This window comes from Echeneis naucrates, chromosome 8 (genome assembly GCF_900963305.1).
Source record: "Echeneis naucrates chromosome 8, fEcheNa1.1, whole genome shotgun sequence".
Taxonomy (NCBI): domain Eukaryota; kingdom Metazoa; phylum Chordata; class Actinopteri; order Carangiformes; family Echeneidae; genus Echeneis; species Echeneis naucrates.
The window spans coordinates 20,005,122-20,028,621 of NC_042518.1; the positions used below are offsets into that span (position 1 = coordinate 20,005,122).

Genomic DNA, 23,500 nt, shown 5'->3' on the forward strand with positions numbered 1-23,500 from the left:
GAAGCTCCCAGGGGACCCGGTCGTATGGCTTCTCCAGGTCCACAAAGCACATGTAGACCAGATGGGCATACTCCAGGGCTCCCTCCAGGATCCTCGAAAGGGTGAATAGCTTCCACGACCGGTACAGAACCCGCATTGTTCCTCTTCAATCAGAGGTTCAACAATCAGACTGACCCTCCTTTCCAGCACCTTGGAATAAACTTTCCCAAGGAGGCTGAGTAGTGTGATGCCTCTATAGTTGGCACCCCTTTTTTAAAAAATTGGGACCACCACCCCAGTCTGCCACTCAGCCTTTATCCTTCAGCACAGCTCCCGACCCCCACGTAATGTGGAAGAGGCATGTCATCCATGTCATCCATGACAGCCCCTCAACACCCAGAGCCTTCAACATTTCAGGACGGATTTCGTCAATCCCTGGGGCTTTGCCACTGTGGAATTGTTTGACTACCTCAGTGACTTCCCTTCGGGAAATTGCAGATGGCCCCCCTTCATCCTTCAGCTCTGTCTCTGTTTCAGAGGGTGGGTACATTGGATTCAGGAGCTTCTCAAAGTTCCACTGCTGAACTATCTCCTCATTTGAGGTCAGTAACATCGCACCCTTGCTGTACACAGCTCGGATGCATAGGCCGAGGGTGCTCTGGTACCACGTACACTTATGAACTTCCTTATGCTCAAACATGGTGTTTGCTATGGGGAATCCATGACTAGTACAGAAGTCCAACAACAAGACACGACTCGGGTTCAGACTGGGGAGGCCGTTCCACCCAATCACACCTGTCCAGGTTTCTCCATCATTGCCCATGTGTGCATTGAAGTCTACCAGTAGGACTATGGAGTCCCCTACCGGGCCCCATGCAGGACCACGTTCAGGTTCAGAATGCCAAATGCGAGTGTTCAGTCTAAACAGATGTATCAGTATGTGAGTGTAACTGAGCACGTTTATATCTTAGTGTGTGTGACAGTATCTCGGGTTGTATGTCAGTGTATGTCTGTGAGAGTACATCTATCAGAAAGTCAACAAGGGAATAGATTGAATTTCATTAGCAAAATGACAATTGGAATTTTACCATTATCAACATTTTGCGTTCTTCTTTTCTGCTAGAACATCTTCTATCAACAAGCTATCATGAGGTCAAAGGTCAAATCCAGTGTGTCTCTTGGAGCGTAAGTACTTCAACTTTTACTATAGCAGTTAAAATGAATTTCCTGTTTTGCTCATAAATCTGACTCAGCATTTTGTGCACACTGTTGTCCAGTATGCTGGTTTGAGGAACCCTGACATTGAGGCTCTGTGGCCTCCATTGGTCCTATTATTGTGTCTTTGCAGATTGGTCAAGTACATCACCACCTACAAAAATCATGATGCGTTCCTTGCTCCATGTCTACCCAGCAACCCTTGGCAAACCGACAATGACTCATACTGGACTCTAAACATGAGAAGGTGAAGATGGCTTATCACCAAGAATTGGTCACAGCCATGGGGATACATGGGTACAATTACAGAAAAAAACACAACCAGGAGATTTTTAGCATCTTCTTTCAAACATCCTTTATCTATACCACTATCATTCATGTTTTTGAAGTGTGGGAGGAAGCAATTTTGAGGTGAAAGGCATTCATTTTGATACATTTAAATACTAAACTATTAGATTTATTATCATGGATGTTACAATGAAATTAAGCATCATTATTATGTAATTATATGTTAACTAGTTATTTGGATTACTCGGAATCAAATAGGTTGTTTATTGTAATTTTTTCTATGGACCCTCTTTTACGCTGCCATCATAAATAAGGGGCCTGTTTGTGCCTGTATACGTTCAGAGTTGATGTCCCCACTAAGATGCGAGTCGAGCGCTGGTCCTTCAGCTTGTTTGAGCTGCTGAGTGACCTGCGTGGCCGAGATGACTTCAAGATCTTCCTCAAGAAGGAGTTCAGTGGTGAGATACCAAAGAGGTTCTCTAAATTTCTCTGGGGACTCTTGACCATTTACCAGCATCTCTTACTTTTTCTGAACCTTTATCACTTTACGCAGTGCGCACTGCAAAGTTAACTAAATAGGGAGGGCTTTACTGGGCTTCCTCATAGCTCTGTGCAGCTGTACTCGGACAGTTTACATAAAGCAGTTTGAGCTGTATGGTAACATCAAATTGCATAGTGATGGTCACTATTTTTAGAGGGCAAGCTAACCTTTGCATATCACCCCTAAGGTAGGTGTCTGTGTGTGCATGCATGTGTGTGTGTCAGGGGAGAACCTGGCCTTTTGGGAAGCTGCTGAAGAACTGAAATGGGGCACTGCTTCATCCATGTCAACAAAAGCTGAGACCATCTTCAAGTAAGACAAATAAACTTCAAACTATCGCTATCTCTCTGTCCATTGACCATCATCAGCAGGCCTTGTATAAAATTGTTTTTCTTTTTCTTGTTGACATTAGGAACACATCCCCTTGAACAATCATCTTGACTTTTCTGTTTGATTATGATTTATGTAATCTTGATTTTATTTATTATTATTATTATTTATTTTATTTATTTTTTTTGCTTTTGCCTACTACGTAACCACCACAACATGAACTTGGTTTGTAACAAAAAGTCTAATATAGAATATGGTTGTTGCAGTTCTATTGATCTGGAGTGTCTGTGTGTTCAGGACCTTCCTGGCCCCTGGGGCCCCCCGCTGGATTAACATTGATGGGAGGACAATGGGACTGACAGTGAAAGGCTTAGAGCATCCTCATCGCTATGTGCTGGAAGCAGCTCAGACACATGTCTTCCTGCTAATGAAGAAGGTGTGTATTGAACAAAAAGGGATCAAAGACTGATTTGATCTCGATTTCAAATGAATAATTACTATAAACATGGTCTGAGTAATCCAGAGGTCACACACAATTTCCTGTGCTTCAATTGGTACAGGATACTTTCTTCCGTTACCTCAAGTCACCTGTGTACAAAGACATCCAGAAAAAGGCGCGGAACCCTGAGCCTCATAACTTCAGGTTGTTTAATTCCAATCTAGTTTCTCTCCAATGTCTATTAACTGTCATCACAATATAAGCAAACTGATAGGCTTGTTGTTTATCTTGATAGATATCCAAATAAAATCACCTACAGAAATGAATGAAATTAACCTTTACTGTACTGTGAGACACATGTTTCACTGATAACCACATTTCTTTAAACCTGGACTAACAGATCCTAAATTAACAGCATCTGGCTTTGGTATGTGCTATCATCTCGGGTTTATCATGTTTCCTTTTTTACTATAGTCCAAACCAGCTGGAGCAAAATTCTCTGAACCGCGGTGTGGGCATTCATCCAATCATCCTCTGGCAGCAGGAGGAGGAGGAGAAAGCAAAGGCTGCTGCTGCCTCTGCTCCAGTCGATGTCAAGGCCATGATGAGCAAAATCGACAGGAAGAAGTAAAAAGCAATACTGTGGCACTTGATATCATGCGACACATAAAGTATCAACACAAGTAGCGGTTATTCTTCAGTGTTGCTTCATTGTAGAAAATGTTAAAATGTGAAAAAACTGACTGAAATGCTTCTTATTTTTTACTTACTTTACTTTAGACTGTAATACAGTATCTAAATCAACATTTTATTGAATATCTTATTTATAAATTAGTTTCATATGTTTTTTTGAAAATAAGGATGATGATAAACACAAATAATAATGATGATTTTAATTATTAAAATAGATGGCTTATTAAAGTCAAGCCTATTCTTGAATGTCTTTTCACCAACCAATGAAATAGATTTTTGTGGCTGACTGTAATAGTTAGCCATTCATATTATGTCATACATGTGAGCAACACTCAAATTGCTGTCTCATGTTTAATGTTTAGGTCGGAGATACTCTGGCATTTGCAAGTGTATAAAAATGTGGCTGTATATACTGCTGAGAGATTTTTTTGAAATTGTCTGTGCACTGCTGCAAATTATCAAAATATATCAGTAATAATCAAGAAGTACAACATCAATGCATGATGTCAATGAGAGTAATTTCCAAAACGGACAGTGCACACAGGCAAGTATGCCTCTTTCTATGCTAGTAGTTGTCGACATGGACATAAGGAACTAACATGGCAAGCTTTGAGTGTACTCCATACATTTATCTGTGCTTGCTAATTGGCAGTCCTGAAACACACAAGAGTCAACTGTATGTCCTTAGCTTTAGCTCAGCTGCATGAATGAGTTCAGGCAAATTCTAGTCTGGCATTAAGTTAATGCAAAAAAAAATAAAAAATCTTGAGCATTTAATGGTTATTTCGACATGCCAGAGAGCCAGCTGAGTTTGAATAAAGATGGCGTTGCTGCATCTTCGTCCTGATCAGCAAGCTGTCTGAACAAGCTGCCAGGCCGGAAGGTATCTTCACTGTCTGCTGTGATGGACGCAGGAGCCTGATGAAGACAAGATGAAGAATGAGATCTGCTAAGGTTTTCTTGAATTGTCCTTTTGGTCTTGTTAACTGGTAAGTGATGAGAGCACAGAGCACAGTGACACGCATCACACTGTCTCAGACAGACTGGATAGCCTAGTGATAAGATTTATCTTATAATATCCGTAAAGCAAAGTGTTATAGATGTTATTAGGTGAGTGTTGCAAAAACAGCAAGCAAGACCACGTTGTAAATTGTCTTAAATGAGGAAAAAGCTAACATTTTTGACAAATCGAGCTGCACAAAAACATTGTGCTAGTGTTGCGGACAATCTTAGTCCGCTCACACAGGAGGAAATGTTTCAGCATCAGTGCCGCCCAGAAAGAGTTTCTAGTCTGATTTAAGTGATTGGAGTGATTGGATCAGAGTGAGGGAGATGAATTCAACCTCCGCAATTTTTTTGAGTTCTTAATGCTCTCACACAGCAAGTATAGCAAAGGCAAACAAACAAATAAACCCCAAAACACACAAAAAGATCCATAAACCCACCCTGATAAACTTGCCTGGGTTTGTTGAATTCAGAACTGAAAAGGCAGAGGATGAAACAAACCGGACAAGGGAAGAAAAAAACAAAACAAAAAACAAACAAACAAAAAATGACACACTTTGGCTGTCAGTAAATGAATTCATAAAAACAAGTCAGACAAAGTCAAACTGACTTAATGACCAGATTTCAGCTGTGAGACTCACCCGATGGCATGGTGCTTCAGAGCTCCTGGATTCAGATTTGGACTTCCTAATGTTGGACATGCTGAGAGGCAGCAATCCAAACCTGCAAAAGAGTCACAGTGTGGATCAGGTCAACTCAAGTTTCCAATTTCCAGTAATGATGGAACTGCAGATGTGAAACATTTCAACAGTCAAAAAGACATGCTGGCCATATTATAATAATAATTAATGAATAATTTTCCACAATCCCCAACTATTTTAGGCTGTTATAGGCTGAAATAGAAAGAAATTCTTTGTGTTGCTTGTGTTCATAATTTTGAAGTTTAGTTAAAAACTTTTAAAGGCATTACGTTTTATGTTATTTTTTGTCTTATCTGACTGCCTTATCAGATTTTGCTTTCACTTTGTATGCAACTATCTTAATGTCATTCCATATTGAAACTTGAGTGTATGTCTTGTCTGGGGACCCCAGGAAGTATAGCCATTATTCCTTCAATGGAGTGATAGCTAATGGGGATCCTGATAAATAAACTTAATTTATCAATACATCTATTCATGTGGATGAATAAGGTGAATAATTACAAGGATATCAATAGTGTTTATTGCCCTTATGAAAGCCTTGATGTAGGAAGGCAGTAGCTGCAGACAACCAGGTGGAGTCAGTACACATTGTGCAGCAAGTCAGCAACACACATACAAGCTAAGTAATGTGTCCCACACCGAAGTGTCATCTATGACCAACCATATCAATCTGTTAGTTTGCCAGCCCCCCACTACGACCATTCCAGTTCACTCAATTATTTTCTATGGAATCCTGAGTAGGTCAGAGAAACCAAGATCAGTTAATTTTACTCATGACCTTATTTCATGGGCTCTCTAATTAGGTAATGTCTCAGAGCCCTTCTGACCTGATCGGGCTGCTGGCAAGTGGCACGATGTTGTACGGCTCCTGTGAGTTCATGCTGCTGCTCCGTAAGGCAAACTGCTTCTCTGAGCTGCTCAGCAGCCCAAGCAGCACCTGCAACATCACAATAACCAATTAACATCAGGAGCCATGTCTCATGGTTGCTGCTACATCTCTCTCAAACTGGACAACAGTATTTGTAAAGTGAACTATAAACTTCATGTTTGACTGTGCTTGTTTTGGTTTCACATGAGACATTGATGTTATGTGGCTGACAGTACCGAGGTTCTCTGGGAAAGGCGGGTGAGGTTTGCATTCAGTGGCGGTGTAAACACATCCAGGTCAAAGGGGTCAATGAAGCTCTCCAACCAATCGCAGACCTTGTGGAATCTGGGGGGCACAGAATAACGTCAGGATACTGCCATGCCACAGTGCCTGCTCACAGTTCAGCTGAGTAGCAGAACTCTTTTGTAAACCTCAAATCAAATCAGATTTATTTATATAACGCCAAATCATAACAAAGTTACATCAAGGCACATATAGCACAGGTCTAGACCAAACTTTTTATAAAATTACCTTCAAGGTAACCCAGCAGGCATTATTTAAATTTGTCTCCAGACATGTCTTAAAGTTTTCAAAAATACAATTAATATCAGGATAAATCTGAGCATGAAAATAGCAGCACCTGCACCTTTCATCACCCCCAATGAGGTCTTAATCAAGGCCCCTAACTTTTTCTGCCCTGCTAGAGCAGAACAGATTGAGGTTGGCTGTGAACATGCAAATGTGGGTAACTGTGTGAGTGTGGTTGGGGAGCCCCTGCAAAAGAGACCAGAAAAGCAGAAAAACGCAATTGTCTAATGTCCCAACATGACCTCTATACTCAGAGCACATACAGCTCTCTCGTCCAAATTGGCTTTGCTGTACGTGACTCACTACACTAACTAAAGGAACATTCACGTCATACATACATTGTGTACATTTTACATAACTCTGTCCTTTACAAAGACCGTAAATATGAACCATTACATTTTCATCATATTCAACAAAATTAACATGCACATATTATGGTTCTGACCGGATACGTTATTTTTAAGCCACAACGCCTGGACCGAGTGCTCTGCTGTATGTCCAGTGTGGGGTGGAGATTGTTGTCAGGATTATCCATGATGGACAGCTGTGTGTTCCACCACAGCCAATGACTGAACCAGCTTTCTTTATTAGTTTATTGACTGTGATCGTTTCACTGGCTCTGATGCTGCTACCCCAACAGAGCACAGCTAACTGATAAAAGATCTCCAATATCTTGCTGCACACATTGAAGGATCTCATTTTCTGCAATAAGAGTTTAATCATTCCTTTCCTGTATATGTCTATGTCTATGTATATGTGAATTTTTTATTTTGTTCAAATCCCAAAGGGGAAAATAGAAAAATATATATAAGCAAACCTTCCTATGGATACATTATTTGTCATTTGTAGTGTATTTCAAAGAAGGATTTTTTTTTTTTGTATTAAAATGTAAATTTGGTTTGGTGCGAAAAAATCTTTGATTTGAATTTCAAGCCATATCACCCAGTCCTACTCTCTGGTCTTGTAACATTCAAAGACTGCAGGCCCTGATGGATTTATTGTCTCTGATGAGGCACTGAACATATTGACGAGAGGTTTGCAGTGGTACTATGTTCTAAGTGTTTTTTTCTTATCTACAATTCAGAAATATCTTCAAGTCAACTTTCACCATTTGATCAGCTCATGTCCTCCATAATATTAGCAAACACATTAGAAGAAATAAGATAAAGCGTGACTTTGACTCTGAGACATCAAGAAAAAGTATTTGTTTGTTTGTTTTTTTTCATCTAGGTTTTTGTTGTTTAATAATTAATAATGAAAGCCTTCCTGCACAGCGCCAATTTTGTTATAACACAATGACGGGTAATAACAATATCAGCAACACAACTATGAGCAAAAGCTGTTCATCAATTACAGCTCCATCTTCAACACCTTGCTGATAATAACTAACAATAACGAGTCAATGTACAGAGCAGAGGTTGAAAACCTTGAGTGCTGGAGCCAAGACAATAAACTGATCTTCAATGCATCAAAGATGGAGGAGATGATCCTGGACTTCAAGGGCTTCTTTGGCTGGACTTAAACCTTCTGGTCATTGGCCAAAATTTGCACGAATTCTCAGAGAGTAGAGGTCGAGAAGCTTTTCAAGTACAGCCAGGACATGAACTGTCTGTCAACACCTTAGCCATGGCCAAGAAGAGATCCCAGAGGTTTCACCACCAGTGGTGTCTGAAGAAAGCAGGACTTTCACAAAAAGTCAACGTGTTGGGCACATTACTTTAAAAAAGTAATTAGTTAAAGTAACTGTGTTACTAGGGAAACTAATTACCAGGGAAAGTAACTTCTCTCACCTCACCATAACTGCATGCGTCCTGCCTGCCTGTTGTCATGCCACCCCCCCCTCGGACTATAGTGGTTTAAGATGCATTTTTTTTAGCCTTTGGCTTCAGTAAATTTCTTAGTACTACGCATTTGTGTATCCAAAACTTATTTGTAAATTCAGTGCTACTTGTACACTTTGTACTCATTTGTATTTTTATTACAAAATATTAGGCATCTGGAGGGTTGCTACATTAGCATTTCATTGTATCTTTACAGTGATTACAGACAATATATATAATCAAATCTTAAAGGGCATGAATACATACTTTCCCACACACCATATAATGTAGTGGAGGAACATAAAAGAAACCCATACTGTGTGATGCATGTGGGCCTAATGTTTTCATGTCCCCAAGTGCAGAGACTAATCTCTCAGGTCAGGACTCACAGACAATATAGACAAAGGGTTTGATACCTGGAGTCTTGATGGGAGCGGGAGTTCTTGCCCTCCTCCTGTCTGCTCCCCAGTGTGGTGTTGAGGTAACGAAGGTCAAACAGCAGTTGCAGGGCTCTGTTCTGAGTCATAGGGAACACACCATCCTACAGGACGAACGGGCAGAAAAAACATAGAATAAGGCTGATGATGATGAATGTTCCCCCTTGCCATTCTATTTTCTTTTGCTTCTTTGCCCTGTTATTCTCCCTCTCATTCCCCTCTCTACTTTTTATTCCCTCTATTTGTCCAAATATAAGCTCTGTTCTTCACAAAAATCATGAGAATTAGTCTTGAAAAAATTTTTCCTGGATTCAGGAAAATTTGAAAAGTGAAGGGAGTATGCCAGTTAGGCAGGTGCATTCATTCATCTACCGCTTATCCGTTTACCAGTCATGAGTGGTGCTAGAGCCAATCCCAGCTCACATTGGGTGATGGTGGAGTCACAGGGGTCCATCACAGGGCCAGCATATGGAGACAGAGATGAACAGCCACTCGTGCTCACACTCACATAGGGCTGGGCAATAAAACGATAATTATCGCGAAATAACTTTTTCTCTATAGAAATATAAGACATGGCCGATTGAACTCATTCCATCCATGTTTGGCAGGCAACACAAACAGCCAACGATAATGAGAATAGCGCCCTGCCGAGCCAATCACGCAGCTGGAATAGAGTTACAGCCATGTCAGGGTAGGTTGACACACACATAGAGAGTAGGTGATGCAGCTGGCATAAACGTAAGCAGACGTTAGCGTTAGCGACAATAGCATTCCAGAAGAAGACACGCCAACGGACACAGCCCAAGGCTCAAAAGAAGAGGACATTGTTGAGAAGAAAGGTCAGAGGAATTCGGTGGTGTGGGGATATTTTGGCTATCTGACAAAAAGCAGAGCATTGCAAATTATGTCGAGCCTTTGGTCAGAATTCAGACTTTTATATTTTGTATTACCTATTTTACACTTGAAGCTTCTGACTGGTGAGAATTAAGATTTTTTTTTATTATATAATCATTATATTTATTTGATACAGTTCTACAAGGCCTGTAGTACATTTATGTTTAACTTCTGACAGAAAATACATATATTTAAACCAATATTGTGGTATCTTCACATCTCACATATGGGTAAAATGGAACCTTTAAACTTGGCAGAAATTGTTATTTGATTTATAATGTGATATATTGACTGATATGAAATATTGTGATATGATTTTGTTCCATATCGCCCAGCCCTACACTTGTATGTAGTCACCAATTAACCTGTGTGTTAACATGTCTTTGGATGGTGGGAGGAAACCTGAGTACCCAGAGTAAAACCATGCAAACGCAGGGAGTACATACAAACTCAGCACACTAAGGCCCCAGGGCCGGGAACCAAACCCATGACCTTCTTATTGTGGAGCAACAGTGCTAACCACTATGCCGCCAGCTGCCCTAGTTAGACAGGCTATAACTTATAATTGATTTTAAGGGTTTCATCTGCTAAAAGACATGACATTGTGTGTGTGCATATGCATGCGTGTTTGCCAGAAACCTTGCTGCTGGTCTGTTCCGAGAGGCTGTTGTAGTGGAACAGAGCCTTATCCAGGCAATCTTGCAGCAGTTCCTGCAGGGTGGGCTGAGGCAGAGCATGACCCCCCACCCTGTTCACCTCCACACAAAGCTGGAACAGCAGTGACTGGACAAACCAAGATGGCTGCAGAACATACACAGTTTCCCATTAAATCCCTGAATGGAATCAGAAAGCATATGAGTGTGTGTAGTGCTGAGTGGCTGACCTGGACTGGAAGACGGATCTTTGATGTTACGCTGCTCCCTGACTCAGCCTCCTCTTGGATCTCCAGATATTCCCAATTTGTTGCTGCTGTTAAGATGGCACCAGCAGAGTCTGCTTGCAGCACTGAGCCAAACTTATCCAGCAACACCTGGATAAGTCATGGTACAGCACAGTCAACACTCTACATGACTGAAACATTTCCAATGTGAATTAAAGCTGCATTCATATACCTTTGCACTTGGATACACTGGAAACACATTGATTATCAAAACAGTTCTTTTGTGTAATATCAGGTTTTCTATTTAAACATCCAGCAGAGCAACAGTGTCATTCACTCCGTTCATCTGAGTGTCAACCTGAATAGAACGTAATGGATTATTCAACTAAAATAATAGAACAAAATGAATAAGTAACTATTGACAATCAATTGTACTTGTAGTTAATTTTTTTCTGTTCCAGTTTGTCCAATGTCAGTATCTTCTGTTTTATGGACTGTTGGTTAGACATCACAAAGTACCTTCAATAGACCCAAGAGTTTTTTGGAGCTGCAGTGGGTTTTAGGGGCTTTGACACTGATGACAGCTGATGAATTAATGAGCCCAAAAATAAAAGCAAATCAATCAAATCAATTAGCACGTCACTAAAAGTGTCAACTTTCACTGAATTAAGATCATGAAAAGTGAAGATGAAAACTTAGTGAGGTTGCCAGGATGAGAAAAAAATGTTATTTATACAGCTTTAAATTTTTATATTTTTTAAGATGATCAGATATTTGAAATTTTGAAAATGAAACTGATTGTTGTTGATCATCAGTTAAAAACCTTTTTTGAATTTGAATTCAATACAGACTAGCCTGCAGAACAAGACATAGTTGAATTTTTGTGAAAAAATTAATTAATGGCAGATTTGAGCTGATGAAATGACATCCTGTATAAACAGAATTAAATTATAGCACACACAATCAACAGTAAACATTCTTCATATTACATGCAGCAAATAAATAAATATATTTGACAGTGTCTAACTTTGGAGACGGCGGTGCTCCAGATACGGTAGGCTTCCATACTGCAGCTGAGAAGCTCCTCCTTCAAACCTGCCCACTTGGCCTGAGTGGGACTGAGCTCAATTGCAGTCCTTGCTTTACCAAGCTTCTTTCCCTGACGAAGGGTTCCTTTAATCCTGGCTTCAGACCCACTCTTTTTTCCCAAGATGCACTGCTTCAAGTTAGGGCATAGTTCACCCATTGACTGGCACAGTCTGGCCATGAAAAGGACCAAACTAAGCTGGTTGAGACTGGTGCAAGATGAAGCTGCGACCAGTTTGGATCGGATGGAGGACAGTATGTGGTTGACACAGGCCAAGGAGCCTTCCCGTAAAGCCTCCTCCACCATTGGTGAGTCCATGAAACGGTTAAAGGATGATGCTGAACAGGTTTTGACAGGCCCAGATGAGACTGTGATGGAGTCTGACCCTGCCCAGCGTGGAAGAAGAATATTTATCACTGTTAATTTTGTAAGACACAAAAAATTTTAATGGGATTCAATTACTGAAAATGTGTGGAGATCATTTGTATCCCTCCCTTAGGTACAGTATATGTCTAAACAGCTTATTGGGCAAGTACGAATTATGATGTGAGGCAAAGGCAGAGCAATATTAAAACTTACTGTCCTTGCTCCTCAGCTGATGAATCCTGTCCATTTTTGAAAATGCATTAAAAGCAGCTCAATCATAACTTTCAGACAAAACAGAATTTTTACAAAAAGAGACCATTTTGGTGTGCGGAGAAGAATTGTACTGACTCGGCATGTCCTGTCACAACCCCTCAAAGCTGACAACAGCTCTGCAGATGACCGGTGTCCATTTTGGTCCCTCCATTATCTTTTCTTACGCCACTTAGGGCCTTAGGGTTAGGGTTAGGGTTAGGGTTATCCACTTAGATGGAAGAAAACTCAGGGCCTACATTGGGCATTCGCTTAAGATGGACTTTCCTAAACTAAAATCCCTCTTTGATTAGCGAATCTAAAAGTAAGCTCAAAGAAAAGATTTGCCTGTACATCAGGTACTGCACGTCAACTGGACTGGGTTAGACTGGGACTGGAGTGAAAATCCACTTTCCATCAATATGTTTGTCTGAAATGGCTCTAGTGAATGGAGACTAGTAGATAGTGGCTGGAACTACACCTACCTGTATCCTGGGAAGGAAGGTAGTGCTGAAGGTCATCAAGTCTAGCCTTCAGCTTGGCATCCAATGAAGAGCAGAAGTTCTGAACGCATGGTGTCAGGGCCTGAGTCTTCATGGCAAGGCCACTCCTCTGCTGCCCCCGCTGAGTCACGCTAACCCACCCTGCATCACTCAGCAGGTCCCCTGGGGATTCTGACCACAGGAATGACGACACATCTACCTCATACTGGGCTGTGCAGCTAGAGGCAGGGGTGGTCCCTGAAGAAGTATGGATGGTCTCGCAATCCAGGTCCCTTACAGCCAAGTTGAGGAGCAAGACAGAGCTGGATGAGATGGCTTCAGTTTCTTCTTTGGTGATGGCCTTAGGGAATGGCAGGAGGGATTCATTAGAGCACTTCAGTATGTGCGATTTTAAATCAGATAATCAGACTAGGCTGTTTGTGTGGTAACAGACTGAATACAGTGTTGAAGGTACAAATACCTTTCCACGTAAATAGACAGACTGGCAAACAGGTGGTAGCTCTAATATCAGTGAAGCTAGGAGAGCACACACCTGCAGGCGCTGAAGGAAGAGCTGCTGGAGGAAGTCATCCCAGACAGCCAGGGGGCACTCCAGCAGCTGTTTGCACACATTGTTCCAGTGATGACTGATAGAGTCAGTCAATAAGAGATCCCACACAGCATCTCTGATGGCTGCAAGCCCCTTCAGACTCTTGACATAGACCAGAAGGCTGCCGACGCCATGGCAGATGTCCTCCTTACACCTGAGATCAGAGGAGACATTGGTTCATTAGTGTTTGCCTATTAATAAACACGAGGGTTGATCTATCTGTGCTATTTTTTGATAAATTAGGTATATGTACAATTCCAGAGCAGTAACTCCAATCAGTGTGACAATCCTGCAATTCTGACTGCTCTTACTTTGTCACACGAGAAAGTGAATTCCCGTCAGCATTACTTAGCAGTAGGCTGATCAGGAAGAGAGCGGCTTGATGTCCCCTGGATCATGGACAATCTATAAGAACATTAAAAATCACTGTACATTATGCTACTGCTAATTGAGCAGGAATACAGTAAAATTAATGAGAGATTTGCTGTCTTTAAACCCAGTATGTGAGGACAATGGAAAACATTGAAAATAGCATAAATACTATAGGGTTTGTTCTTTAAAACTGCAGGATAGCTGACCGTGGATTACTTTAAATGCTGCAGGGCCTTAGTGTGTATTAATTCTTGTGTTAAGCCCACATGCATAAATTCATCAAACTGAAGTCATTATAAATCAAGTTTCTATAGATGTCTGCAAGGGTCATTTAGTGGTAAGATAATCCCTGGGTCTCATACTGATGAGCCCTCCTGTGTTGAGTGACTACATTCATGGGTTTGATGAGCACAGGCTTCGGAATATACCAGTTTTTCACTTGTATAACAACATTATGTTTTCATTTCCTTCTTTTCTTCATCACCCACTGTGTTGGGTGTCCTTTCTGGATCATGTGGTCAGAATATTGGTTAACTTAAGGTGAACACACTGAAACGCTCACACCTGAGTTTAGGCAACCTTAACAACTCTGACAACAGTCATTACAAGTTGAAACAACAACCAGGAGCAACAAAACCAATGGTATCAAACAGTTTATGATTAGATGTCAAAGATGCTAAAAATTAGCTGATATAGTTCTTCTTTGAACCATAGCTCTCTGAGAACCATGACCAGGATGATGGCGAATATTCACAGACTTGCAGCACAACAACTCTGGATGAACGCCTTCAGAATTGTGTGGGAGCGTGACAGAAAAGCCAGGAAAATTGGGGGCTACAGGAAGCACTCACGATTCAACTTAAGATACCAACAACACAAATTCATCTCACGTACACCTAGAGTCAACAACGAGGGGCTTCGGAACAGGAAAAAAAATCTTGGAGAAGACATGGAGTCTGCTACTTAATAAGACAGTAAGACAGCTCAATTTTGCATTTAATGTTTTGAATGAAAAGGCTGACCATTTGCTCGCTACCATAACTAGCACAATGTGCCAAAGCCAAAGAATACAGACAATTCCGGAACTTATCATCACGCACTCAGAAGAGAGAAACTCACCTGGAGATAAAAGAGACAACACCACACAGGAGGAAACATACATCAAACGGCACATATCATTACCATCACAGATCCACGACTTTCTGTACATGACCCCATTGTTTGCATGCATTCAAACCATACAGGCAGTGTAAACGTCTGGACTCCCATTGCTACAGGACAACCCTTTCTTAAACAGGCTTTATCTTTTTTTTTTCCTTTCTCTTGCTTAATAAGACAAGGGTTTGCACTGTTTGCAATTAAGTAGGCCAGCAGCTAGTGCTACCAGTGCTAGGACACTGGGCTACACAGACAAAAAGCTTGGCTCTCTGCAGCATTACTGTGTGCAAATGTCAAAAGGTTTATCATCAACAGTATTTTCAGCCCTCATCTTTACCAGAAAGCTTTTAATAGTAAATTGCTTGAGACTTGAGTTTAACAGCAACTTGAAAGCAGTTCCAAAATAATTAGTGAATAAATGATGATGATGATGATGATGATGATGATGAGCAGTGACTTTGCTCTTGATGTATACATCCATTGCTGGATGTATACATTCACAGGTGAAGAGTGAAAACAGGAGTCCTAGGAGCTACCTATGAAAGCCAGTAAGAGTATATAAATTGAGTTATATCACACTGACTACTTCACTGTTCAACAGACAGGTGCACAAGTCTTACTGATTCTACTGTGCTAAAACCCAGTACTTACAAGTCAGTCCCATGTTTTGCTGTATGTAACATCTGTATCTCATGGATATTCATGTCAAGCTTTAAACAAAACCTATGACAGAGAAAACACGTCATTTGAAAAAGATGAGCAACGTCCTCACGTTTCAATCCACTGCTGCAAGGTATCCCGGAGTTGCTCCCTTTGGATTGGCTGAGCTAGGGTGCGAAGGGTGGGCTGGAACTCTGTGATGGAGGGAGGCAAGTACTTGAACCAGCGGCCAGTACTTGTCTCTTCCTGCAACAGTTTCCTGACTTTGGCTGAAGTAAGAGAAGTGGGATTTATGGGGGAGACATACTATTAAATTGTCCCTCAAACAATGTGTCTTTTTAATGTGCATATGGTTCTTAAGTCAAACTTAATGCACTGTATGTAAACTGTTTGAACCTAACTGAAAAAACTGCAAGAACTGCAAGAAGTTATTCTAGGTATCAATTCAAGTTCAAACTGTACCAGGATGAATAACTCAGGTCTGCATAATGCCACAATCAGCACATTTCTTCTGAAGAACGATTTAAACTAATCCTGTCACATGATCATTATCCTTTCATCAAAACCAAAACCATTGTTGTAACACATCTATGTTCACATTTACAGTGCAAACAGGAACCAGCCCCCCACAATAGTGGAGTTAGGATCCCCTCTTACAGTGTAGCACTGTACTCTCTCTTTACTCTCCTGCTGGTACATTGCTGTACAGAGTAAAGTGGTCCCTACCTTTGAAGAGAAGCGGTGTTTGACTGTTGCTGCTTCGAAAAGGAATTTTCCTAGTTATGAATTAATATAAAAAATAGTGTATACTGCTCTTCCTATTTGCTTTCCCCAATTCTCTCTCCCTGCAACCCTTCTTTCTCTTCTCAAACCGCTGGCAGGTGGCTACCCACCCTGAGTACAGTATGTTGTAAGTTTAAAATGGTTTTCCATTTCACTGCTGCTCTGTACCTCTGAGTCTGGATTTTCAAAAGGAAATCTCTGGTCTAAGGTTCTTTATATGATGACTATTGGTGATGAAATGACAAAAAAGTGTCCAAACTTTGAGGACAATTCAGCTGTTTACCTGCAGGAGTGGTAGCGGTAACATTCTCTAAGATAGAGAAAAGCATGCCACAGCTCAGTGCCCCTTCTCCTGGCCTAGGACCTCCCTCTGGAGGCAAGTAAAAAACTGTGTATGCTTGGAACAGAGTGGTGACCAGCAGCTCAATCAGGCTGCACACCTGAGCCTTGATCCCTGCACCTAGGTGGAAAAAAATGTCTTTATGTACAAGTATACATTTCTGACAGTTAACTGCATGTTAACCAGTGCCTTCTGCTTCCTGTCTCGCTAAAATAGGTGAATACCATGCTGCGGCTGGTTGAGCAGTTGATGGATAGAGGCCTTCCGGGCCAGCAAGAAGTCAGCCAGGGCTTGGCGTGGCGAGCTGTCCTCCAGCAGCATCGTGGACACCAGGGCTTCAGCAATAGCTTGGTCCGACACTGCCCGCCCCTGCAGCAGTGACCTGCTGTCCAGCAGTATAGTGGACCTACAGGAAGAAGAAGTAGACCTGTTGCTGAGCTTTGCCAGAGCTTACAACAAGTTTCACGTGTCAATCCAGCTGCTCAAGGGGTGACTGCTGCATCTCTACTCTGGTTGCCGTTATGTGTAGATGGCGTAAACTTAGAATGAGGCTGACTGTAGTTCTGCCTTTATGTTTCCAATGGAGGTCTTTAAAGAACAGAACTCTGTCCCTGTACACAGATGCTGCTGTGGTGCTAATTCATTACACCTCTGATTCCAGAACATTCTATTTATTCTAACTTAGTTTGGTTGAATGTAAACAAGCAAAGGTGTTATAATGACTTTTCTCACTGCTCAATCTCTGTTTAAATGGAACTAGTCAAAAGAAGACATCTGATACCTGAAGTGTCCAGTAATGGCGACCTGCCGGACCAGGATGGGGAAGCGGGCCAGGATGGGGCTGTAGTGGCCGCCTGTAGCAGTGTCCAGCTGCAGTAGGCTGTGCAGATGGCAGCACAGCAGGTAGAGCTGGGTGGCCTGCAAGTATTGTGATGCCTCCATGGCACTCCAGATGCGCTCCGGGATCTCCAGGAGCAGCTTGATCTGGGAGGCCATGGTGTAGAACTTCTCTTGCCATTGGCTCTGGCTCTGTAAGAACAAATGTTATGCAGGATTTTTTTTATGAAGTTGTGCGTTAAATTTAATTTGAGAAACAGCAGAAATTATTTGACAGAAGCAAAGTGACGTACCACAATATTAATATTAATAAAGACCCATCTCAAAATTCTTTTAACAAAACACTATGGCTTAATATTCCCTTCTGTGGTCACAGAAGGGAAGGCAGGTTTAAAGAGTTGTCATTGATTGGGCACAGTGGAAATCCACCAGTTCACCACTTCAGTTGAGCTTGGTGTTTCAGATTTGGCAATTGGAAGATGACGCTGTACATTTTTCAACCAGTGGATAATATTTCACATTATTATTGATATATGATGTTATTATTATTATTGTTATTATTCTATTATATTAACACGGGTGACCTGATGTGAAGCAATGATGTCATGGTGATTAATGGACCCTGGCATTTCAAAGAAATTGAGTGCAGCGTTCAGAGGAGGACGGAGCTGGTGTTGTGTAGTCTGATGGCTCACCTCTTGTTTGCAGCCACCAAAGCCGGTTCTGCCTCGTCTCAGCATCTGGCAGTATTGTTGCATGTCCTGGATGGACTGGACGACACTCTCCGAGCATTGCTTCATCTCTCCGATGGTGTCGGCGGCATCGATCAGGTCCCGGTAACGCTCTCCCACCATCTGCCTCAGCTCCTCCTTCTTCTGCTCGATCTCCCCACGGACTCTGCGCTCGATCTGGCGTATCTCCTCTGTATTGTACCGCTCGAAGAGATCCGTCTGGTGTTTAATGTGCGAGACCCGGAGGTTCAACGCAGAAGCCTCTGCCATGGTGCCCAAACTATTTCGCCCCTCGATTAATGCCAACGCGCTCTATTTTCACAGGGTGAAAATATTTCCTGCGTCCACGTAGGGGAAACTGTGATGGCGACCAAAAGCGACTTGCACATTGGTTATCAATGTTGTCTGTCAGGGGCACTTCCGTACAGGCAGGATCCCGCCCACCCACACTGCTGAACCAATCAAATGATTCCAAAGCGTGATCCTGTTTTTCTAACCACACAGGGTGAGCCGGTGAGAAAGTAACAAGATGAATGTAGACGCGCCAAATTACGTCATCAGTAATCCCCGGACCAGAGAAAAAGCTTGAATACGTCACTTTCCCTCGAATTTATTATCGGAAACTGTTTTTGGTTGGTCCCCTGCAAATATTTAATCATTAATCAAACCAAAGAAATATCCCTAAAACGCATCCACTGAATCTATCCTTCCAATCTATTCATGCAAAGACACAAAAAGGCATCAGCGAATTCTGCTCCTTCTGTAAACAGGCTTCAGAAAATCACCATCTCTTCTGGTCATGTCCCCACCTGCAGATTTTTTGGACTATCAAAATGTCAAAATGTATTATTTGGTTTCTTTTCAGTCCCATCCCCCCAAATAGCCCAATATCACATAATTAATTTAATATTATTTTTAGCCAAAGTTCACATCCATAACCGTAAATTCATTAATCAATTATCATGCACTTACCGTCTCGATAGGGAAATTAAAAAATACATTAACACAATTATTAAATCTGAAAACTAGAAAGCTATAAAGTATTTAAAATTATTATTTTTACTTCGATGTTTTTTTTTTTTCAGAAATATATTTTTTTGCTTTATTCTCCTGCACCCTGATTTCATGTACATTTCAATCGGCATTATTTTATTTTCGTATATAACCCTCTCACCCTGTTCTGTCTGTCAATGTAAATTTTGTCCAAAAGAAATTGTGATTATCATTTAGTGTGTCATATTTGTAATGATATGATAGATCATTTGTCGATCAAATGTTTTACGGTTTAGGAAAAAACCTGGCGGAAATGTTAGAAGTTACTGTCACCATCTGCTAATGCGGCCGCACTCTGCGTTAACAGCTTATTGAAACACAAGGATTCTATATTTTCCCGACAGAAAATGCTAAACGTTAGGAAGAGAGGGGTCTGGTTCCTAATATTAACCCTGGTTGGTGTGGAATTCAATGCAAATTTGTAACAATATAAAAACAAGATGATTCTACAATCACATAGAATTTGCACGTCAACAGTAATACTGACTGATACCCCTGTGAAGGCTGCTTTGGAGGAGAAGATTCAGCAGAGGAGCCAGAAGAGCCAGAAGAAGAGGTCTACATCTAAAGGCCAAAGGAAAAGGCTCAAGATTGTATGGGAATATTTTGTTTTATGTTGTGAGCAAAGGACAAAGTTCTATTTTGTTATGTGTGATAAAGAGGGACAAAGAGGATACAGTTATATTTTGTGTTTTGATAGGGAATAAAGACATCACGAGAATCTTTTGTGTCGTCATTTCATATATGATATTTTTAGTTTTTTTTCACAGCAGTAGCTGCAGACCTGGATTTACTGATAAATTATTTTGAGCAAATAAAATTATTAAAGTACATTATATATTTGTAGTTGCTAATTAGCGAGGAAATTGTCTGATGTTTAAAAAAAATACAAAAATGTAAGCAATTCCAGTTTATTTGATCATGTTACGTTCGTCCCAGCTAACGGGGTCGAAAGTAACAATGCACAACCTGCAAAGCGGTCATCACACGTTTGTATAGCACCTGGTATTTATAGACAACACGTTATCATCAGGAAAGAAAGCTCCGGTCTGAAACCTTATCTTTTAAAATGACGTTTATGTGAAAACTGACCCTCCTCATACTTTCTTTATTATTCACAAGACACAATACATTAGGTATAGAACCACGGTGATCACAGTGATCTCTGCGCGCTGACCAATTTATTTATTAGGTCAATATCTCCCATTTAATCCTGAAATCGCAACTGTAGTTCACCAAGAGTGCCCTGTAACTGGCTTTTATTGAATAAAAAAAAAAGAAAAACCACACCTGACCCTAAAGCTCTGATAACACCCCCTACACTTGGTAATTTACTATGGAAGTTGTTATGGTGCCAAACCTCAGCACACAGAAATAGAGTGAAACATACTGAAATAGTACTGTTACACCAATGTGCCATTCAAGTTGGTTTCCGAGTCATTTCCTTTCACCTTCCCTGGTGTGGGATCGTGCGTCTGTTCCGGCCGGCTCAGAGCAGGGTGTCAGGTGATCGGTGAACAGGTGCGCCACAAACACATACACGGAAAGAAAACACAACAAGCGACGCCACGATCAGGTAGGCACCTACACTTCAGATTAACGTCGCCGTGTCGGACAGCATAGATGATACAATTTACTGTGTCTTTAAGAGGATTGAAGTTTGTGGATTTAGTTCAGAATGGAATGGTTTCTCAGACAAATCAGTTGAGGGATCATGTCGTCGTTCACGTCAGCGGTTCAGGAAGCTTTTCCTTGGAGATGAATTCTGTTCTCTGCAATATCTGATCCACCGATAATATCCAGTCAATTATATCGGGTGATTCACCAACCACTTCCCAGCAGCTGTGAGATCAGCTCGTTCACTTTACACTGTTTCATCGGACACCTACTTTTCTCACCTCCTTAGTTAGGGAAAGGTGTGAAGAGACCATTTTGTTACTGATCAGCCTGAGTGAGGATTCCCTCAGAGAGCGTTTCTTCAATCCATGTGCATATGTCAGAGAAGGTTGTAGTGAGAGAATGGTTTTGTATGGTGTACACAGAACTGAGAGAGATGGCGCAGAGGGCCACTCAACAGGAATTTGAGGAGCAGTTCAACGATGTGGTTTCCAGACTGCAGTCCAAGCAGTTGTTCCAGTCTGACTGGGACATCGCTTCTTTTGCAGTCTTCTTCATCTTTATAGGTGAGTGAAGAACAAAGAAACAGGGTTTCATACCAAAGGTAATTATTTCTAGAACACACATGCTGTAAAAAAAAATAAAAAAATCAAACATTCACATTTTAATATATTTTTTTTTCTTAGTTGCATCAGTCTTATACTGAGCAGCACTTCATTTGTCCTGTACACAGCTGTTACACAAACAACAAAATCACTAAGGGGTTGTGTTGAAATCTACACAGTGTGTTTGTCCAAATCTTCCATCATTTATCCACTTTCCACTATTGCCTGCATCTTAAACATTCTTTTGTATAATACTCTATGTAATATAAAGCCCAATTGTGTCTGTTTGCAATTTTTGCCCCTTAAAGGAAGTTTTTCCTTTCCTTGCCACTGTCACCAAATGCTTGCTCATGGAGGGATTCGTTGGGTCTATAAATAATTCTGTAAAATCTTTGGTCTGCTCTATATGTAAAGTTCCTTCAAATGACTTTGCTAAGATTTCATGCTGTAGAAATAAAATTGTTTTGACTTGTTGTCTTGCACTCTTGATACGGACCATTCCAGTCTGTATCTATTCTAAATTCTTATTCTGAACTGCACCTTGTTTTTAATATTATGTTTAACAATTATGACATTGTAGCTGCTACAAGAGATGTTGCCGGACAAAATGTCGTTGTGCTCCTTGCAATGACAATAAAGGTTCTTATCTTATCTGGTTTCGATCTGTTAAAGCTGGACAGGACTCTGTTATGGATACACATTTTATTCTTATTACCAATAAAGCTCTTTGGAAATTTATCTGCTGTAGCACTTTGAAACTGTCATGAATTGGATGTAACTGTAGGAAATGTTGCCACCCTAACATGAATGCAGTCCAACGCTGAACCCTGATCTCCTGTTCTCAGTCCTCTACCCATGTGTTTACTGGCAGGCATGGTTCTGTTGCTGTTCATCCTGGTCCTCATCCGCTGCTGCTGCTGCTGTTGTGATAATGAGAAGGTAACACACACAGACACACAAGTCAGACATGAAGGAAAACACACCTGTTGTGAAGTACTGAGAGGAAAAACAGTGTGTTCTGTGTCTGGAGTTTATGCTCTGTGTGAAACACTTCAAAATTGCCTAATTTTCTGTAAAAACCAATTTGTAATATAATCAGTGTTTTTGCTAATAACACGTGCTGAAGCTGGATTTAAAAAAATCTTAAATTTACTGAGCCAATGAACAGATATATAGGTATATATATATATATATATATATGTGTGTGTGTGTGTGTGTGTGTGTGTGTGTGTGTGTGTGTGTGTGTGTGTGTGTTTTATTTTTTTTCCTTTTCTTCAGTGAAGAAAGACACCTGGTGGCTGGTGGGAAAACTGCACCAAAAACCACAGAATACCATTAAATGATATAAAGTGAAATCTGGCTCAGATCATATTATTACAACTCATCTAGTGTGATAACATAAATGATGCATTTACATTTCCTCAACAGTCTCGTGGACGGAAAGTGGGCATAGAAAACATGGCTTTGGAGCCCTGAGAGCTGCATTGCAGTGGTGCGAAGGCAACTGATGAAGCAGAGCCTTGAACTCTTGTGCCAAAGCAGAAGCTCTGATTTTACAATTTCACTGTGGAAACTGAGCTGCACATAGAATGAAGTAGTCACAAGTCCTTTGCTACATAGTTGGCGAAGTCTCACATTACATAATGTTGTTGACTTATCTGCTGCTATGTGTTTGCTAGAAAAACCAAAAGAGGCAGCATGTTAACTTTGTGTTGTAGATCTGGATACCCTTGCCTCTTGCTTTGATTTTTCATGTTTTGATTTGAAGCTTTTACTTAGTAATAAAATTTTAAACTTTGCTCTGTGCCCTTTTTTCATCAAACTTGCTTTGATCCTTTAAATGAAACACTTTTAGCTGAAGAAGTAAACAAA

The 23,500-nt window shown here is 41.0% G+C and overlaps 3 protein-coding genes across 6 annotated transcripts in view; 2 read left to right on the forward strand and 1 right to left on the reverse strand.

Moving 5' to 3' along the window:
• Positions 1 to 4,434, forward strand: part of rgs9a (regulator of G protein signaling 9a) — a 21,573-nt gene extending 17,139 nt beyond the window's left edge. The window contains exons 11-17 of the mRNA XM_029509228.1: positions 1,103 to 1,164; positions 1,328 to 1,441; positions 1,825 to 1,940; positions 2,248 to 2,335; positions 2,651 to 2,789; positions 2,914 to 2,996; positions 3,267 to 4,434. Of these exons, the coding sequence (XP_029365088.1) occupies positions 1,103 to 1,164; positions 1,328 to 1,441; positions 1,825 to 1,940; positions 2,248 to 2,335; positions 2,651 to 2,789; positions 2,914 to 2,996; positions 3,267 to 3,423 (759 nt within the window). The 3' untranslated portion in view covers positions 3,424 to 4,434. The remainder of the gene's footprint in view (positions 1 to 1,102; positions 1,165 to 1,327; positions 1,442 to 1,824; positions 1,941 to 2,247; positions 2,336 to 2,650; positions 2,790 to 2,913; positions 2,997 to 3,266) is intronic.
• cog1 (component of oligomeric golgi complex 1) lies at positions 2,756 to 18,711 on the reverse strand. Of its 4 annotated transcripts, none has more exons than XM_029509226.1 (16): positions 18,318 to 18,711; positions 17,567 to 17,814; positions 17,010 to 17,191; positions 16,729 to 16,905; positions 15,775 to 15,931; positions 13,344 to 13,626; positions 12,866 to 13,223; positions 11,706 to 12,151; positions 10,682 to 10,828; positions 10,438 to 10,599; positions 8,884 to 9,008; positions 6,296 to 6,404; positions 6,019 to 6,128; positions 5,132 to 5,213; positions 4,945 to 4,965; positions 4,283 to 4,403 (listed from the first exon to the last, which is right to left on the reverse strand). In XM_029509226.1, exons 1-15 carry the CDS (start codon positions 18,621 to 18,623, stop codon positions 4,960 to 4,962), a joined length of 2,898 nt encoding a protein of 965 aa, XP_029365086.1. In that variant the 5' UTR covers positions 18,624 to 18,711; the 3' UTR covers positions 4,283 to 4,403; positions 4,945 to 4,959. The 4 variants fall into 4 exon arrangements, with proteins under 4 accessions (XP_029365084.1, XP_029365085.1, XP_029365086.1 ...); XM_029509227.1 differs by having other exon boundaries at positions 4,296 to 4,403; positions 4,931 to 4,965; XM_029509224.1 differs by lacking the exon at positions 4,945 to 4,965 and having other exon boundaries at positions 2,756 to 4,403.
• Positions 18,712 to 20,899: 2,188 nt separating this feature from the next.
• Positions 20,900 to 23,427, forward strand: smim22 (small integral membrane protein 22). The gene is made up of 4 exons (XM_029509455.1): positions 20,900 to 20,982; positions 21,449 to 21,589; positions 22,500 to 22,567; positions 23,057 to 23,427. Exons 2-4 carry the CDS (start codon positions 21,460 to 21,462, stop codon positions 23,102 to 23,104), a joined length of 246 nt encoding a protein of 81 aa, XP_029365315.1. The 5' UTR covers positions 20,900 to 20,982; positions 21,449 to 21,459; the 3' UTR covers positions 23,105 to 23,427.
• The last annotated feature ends 73 nt before the right edge of the window (positions 23,428 to 23,500 follow it).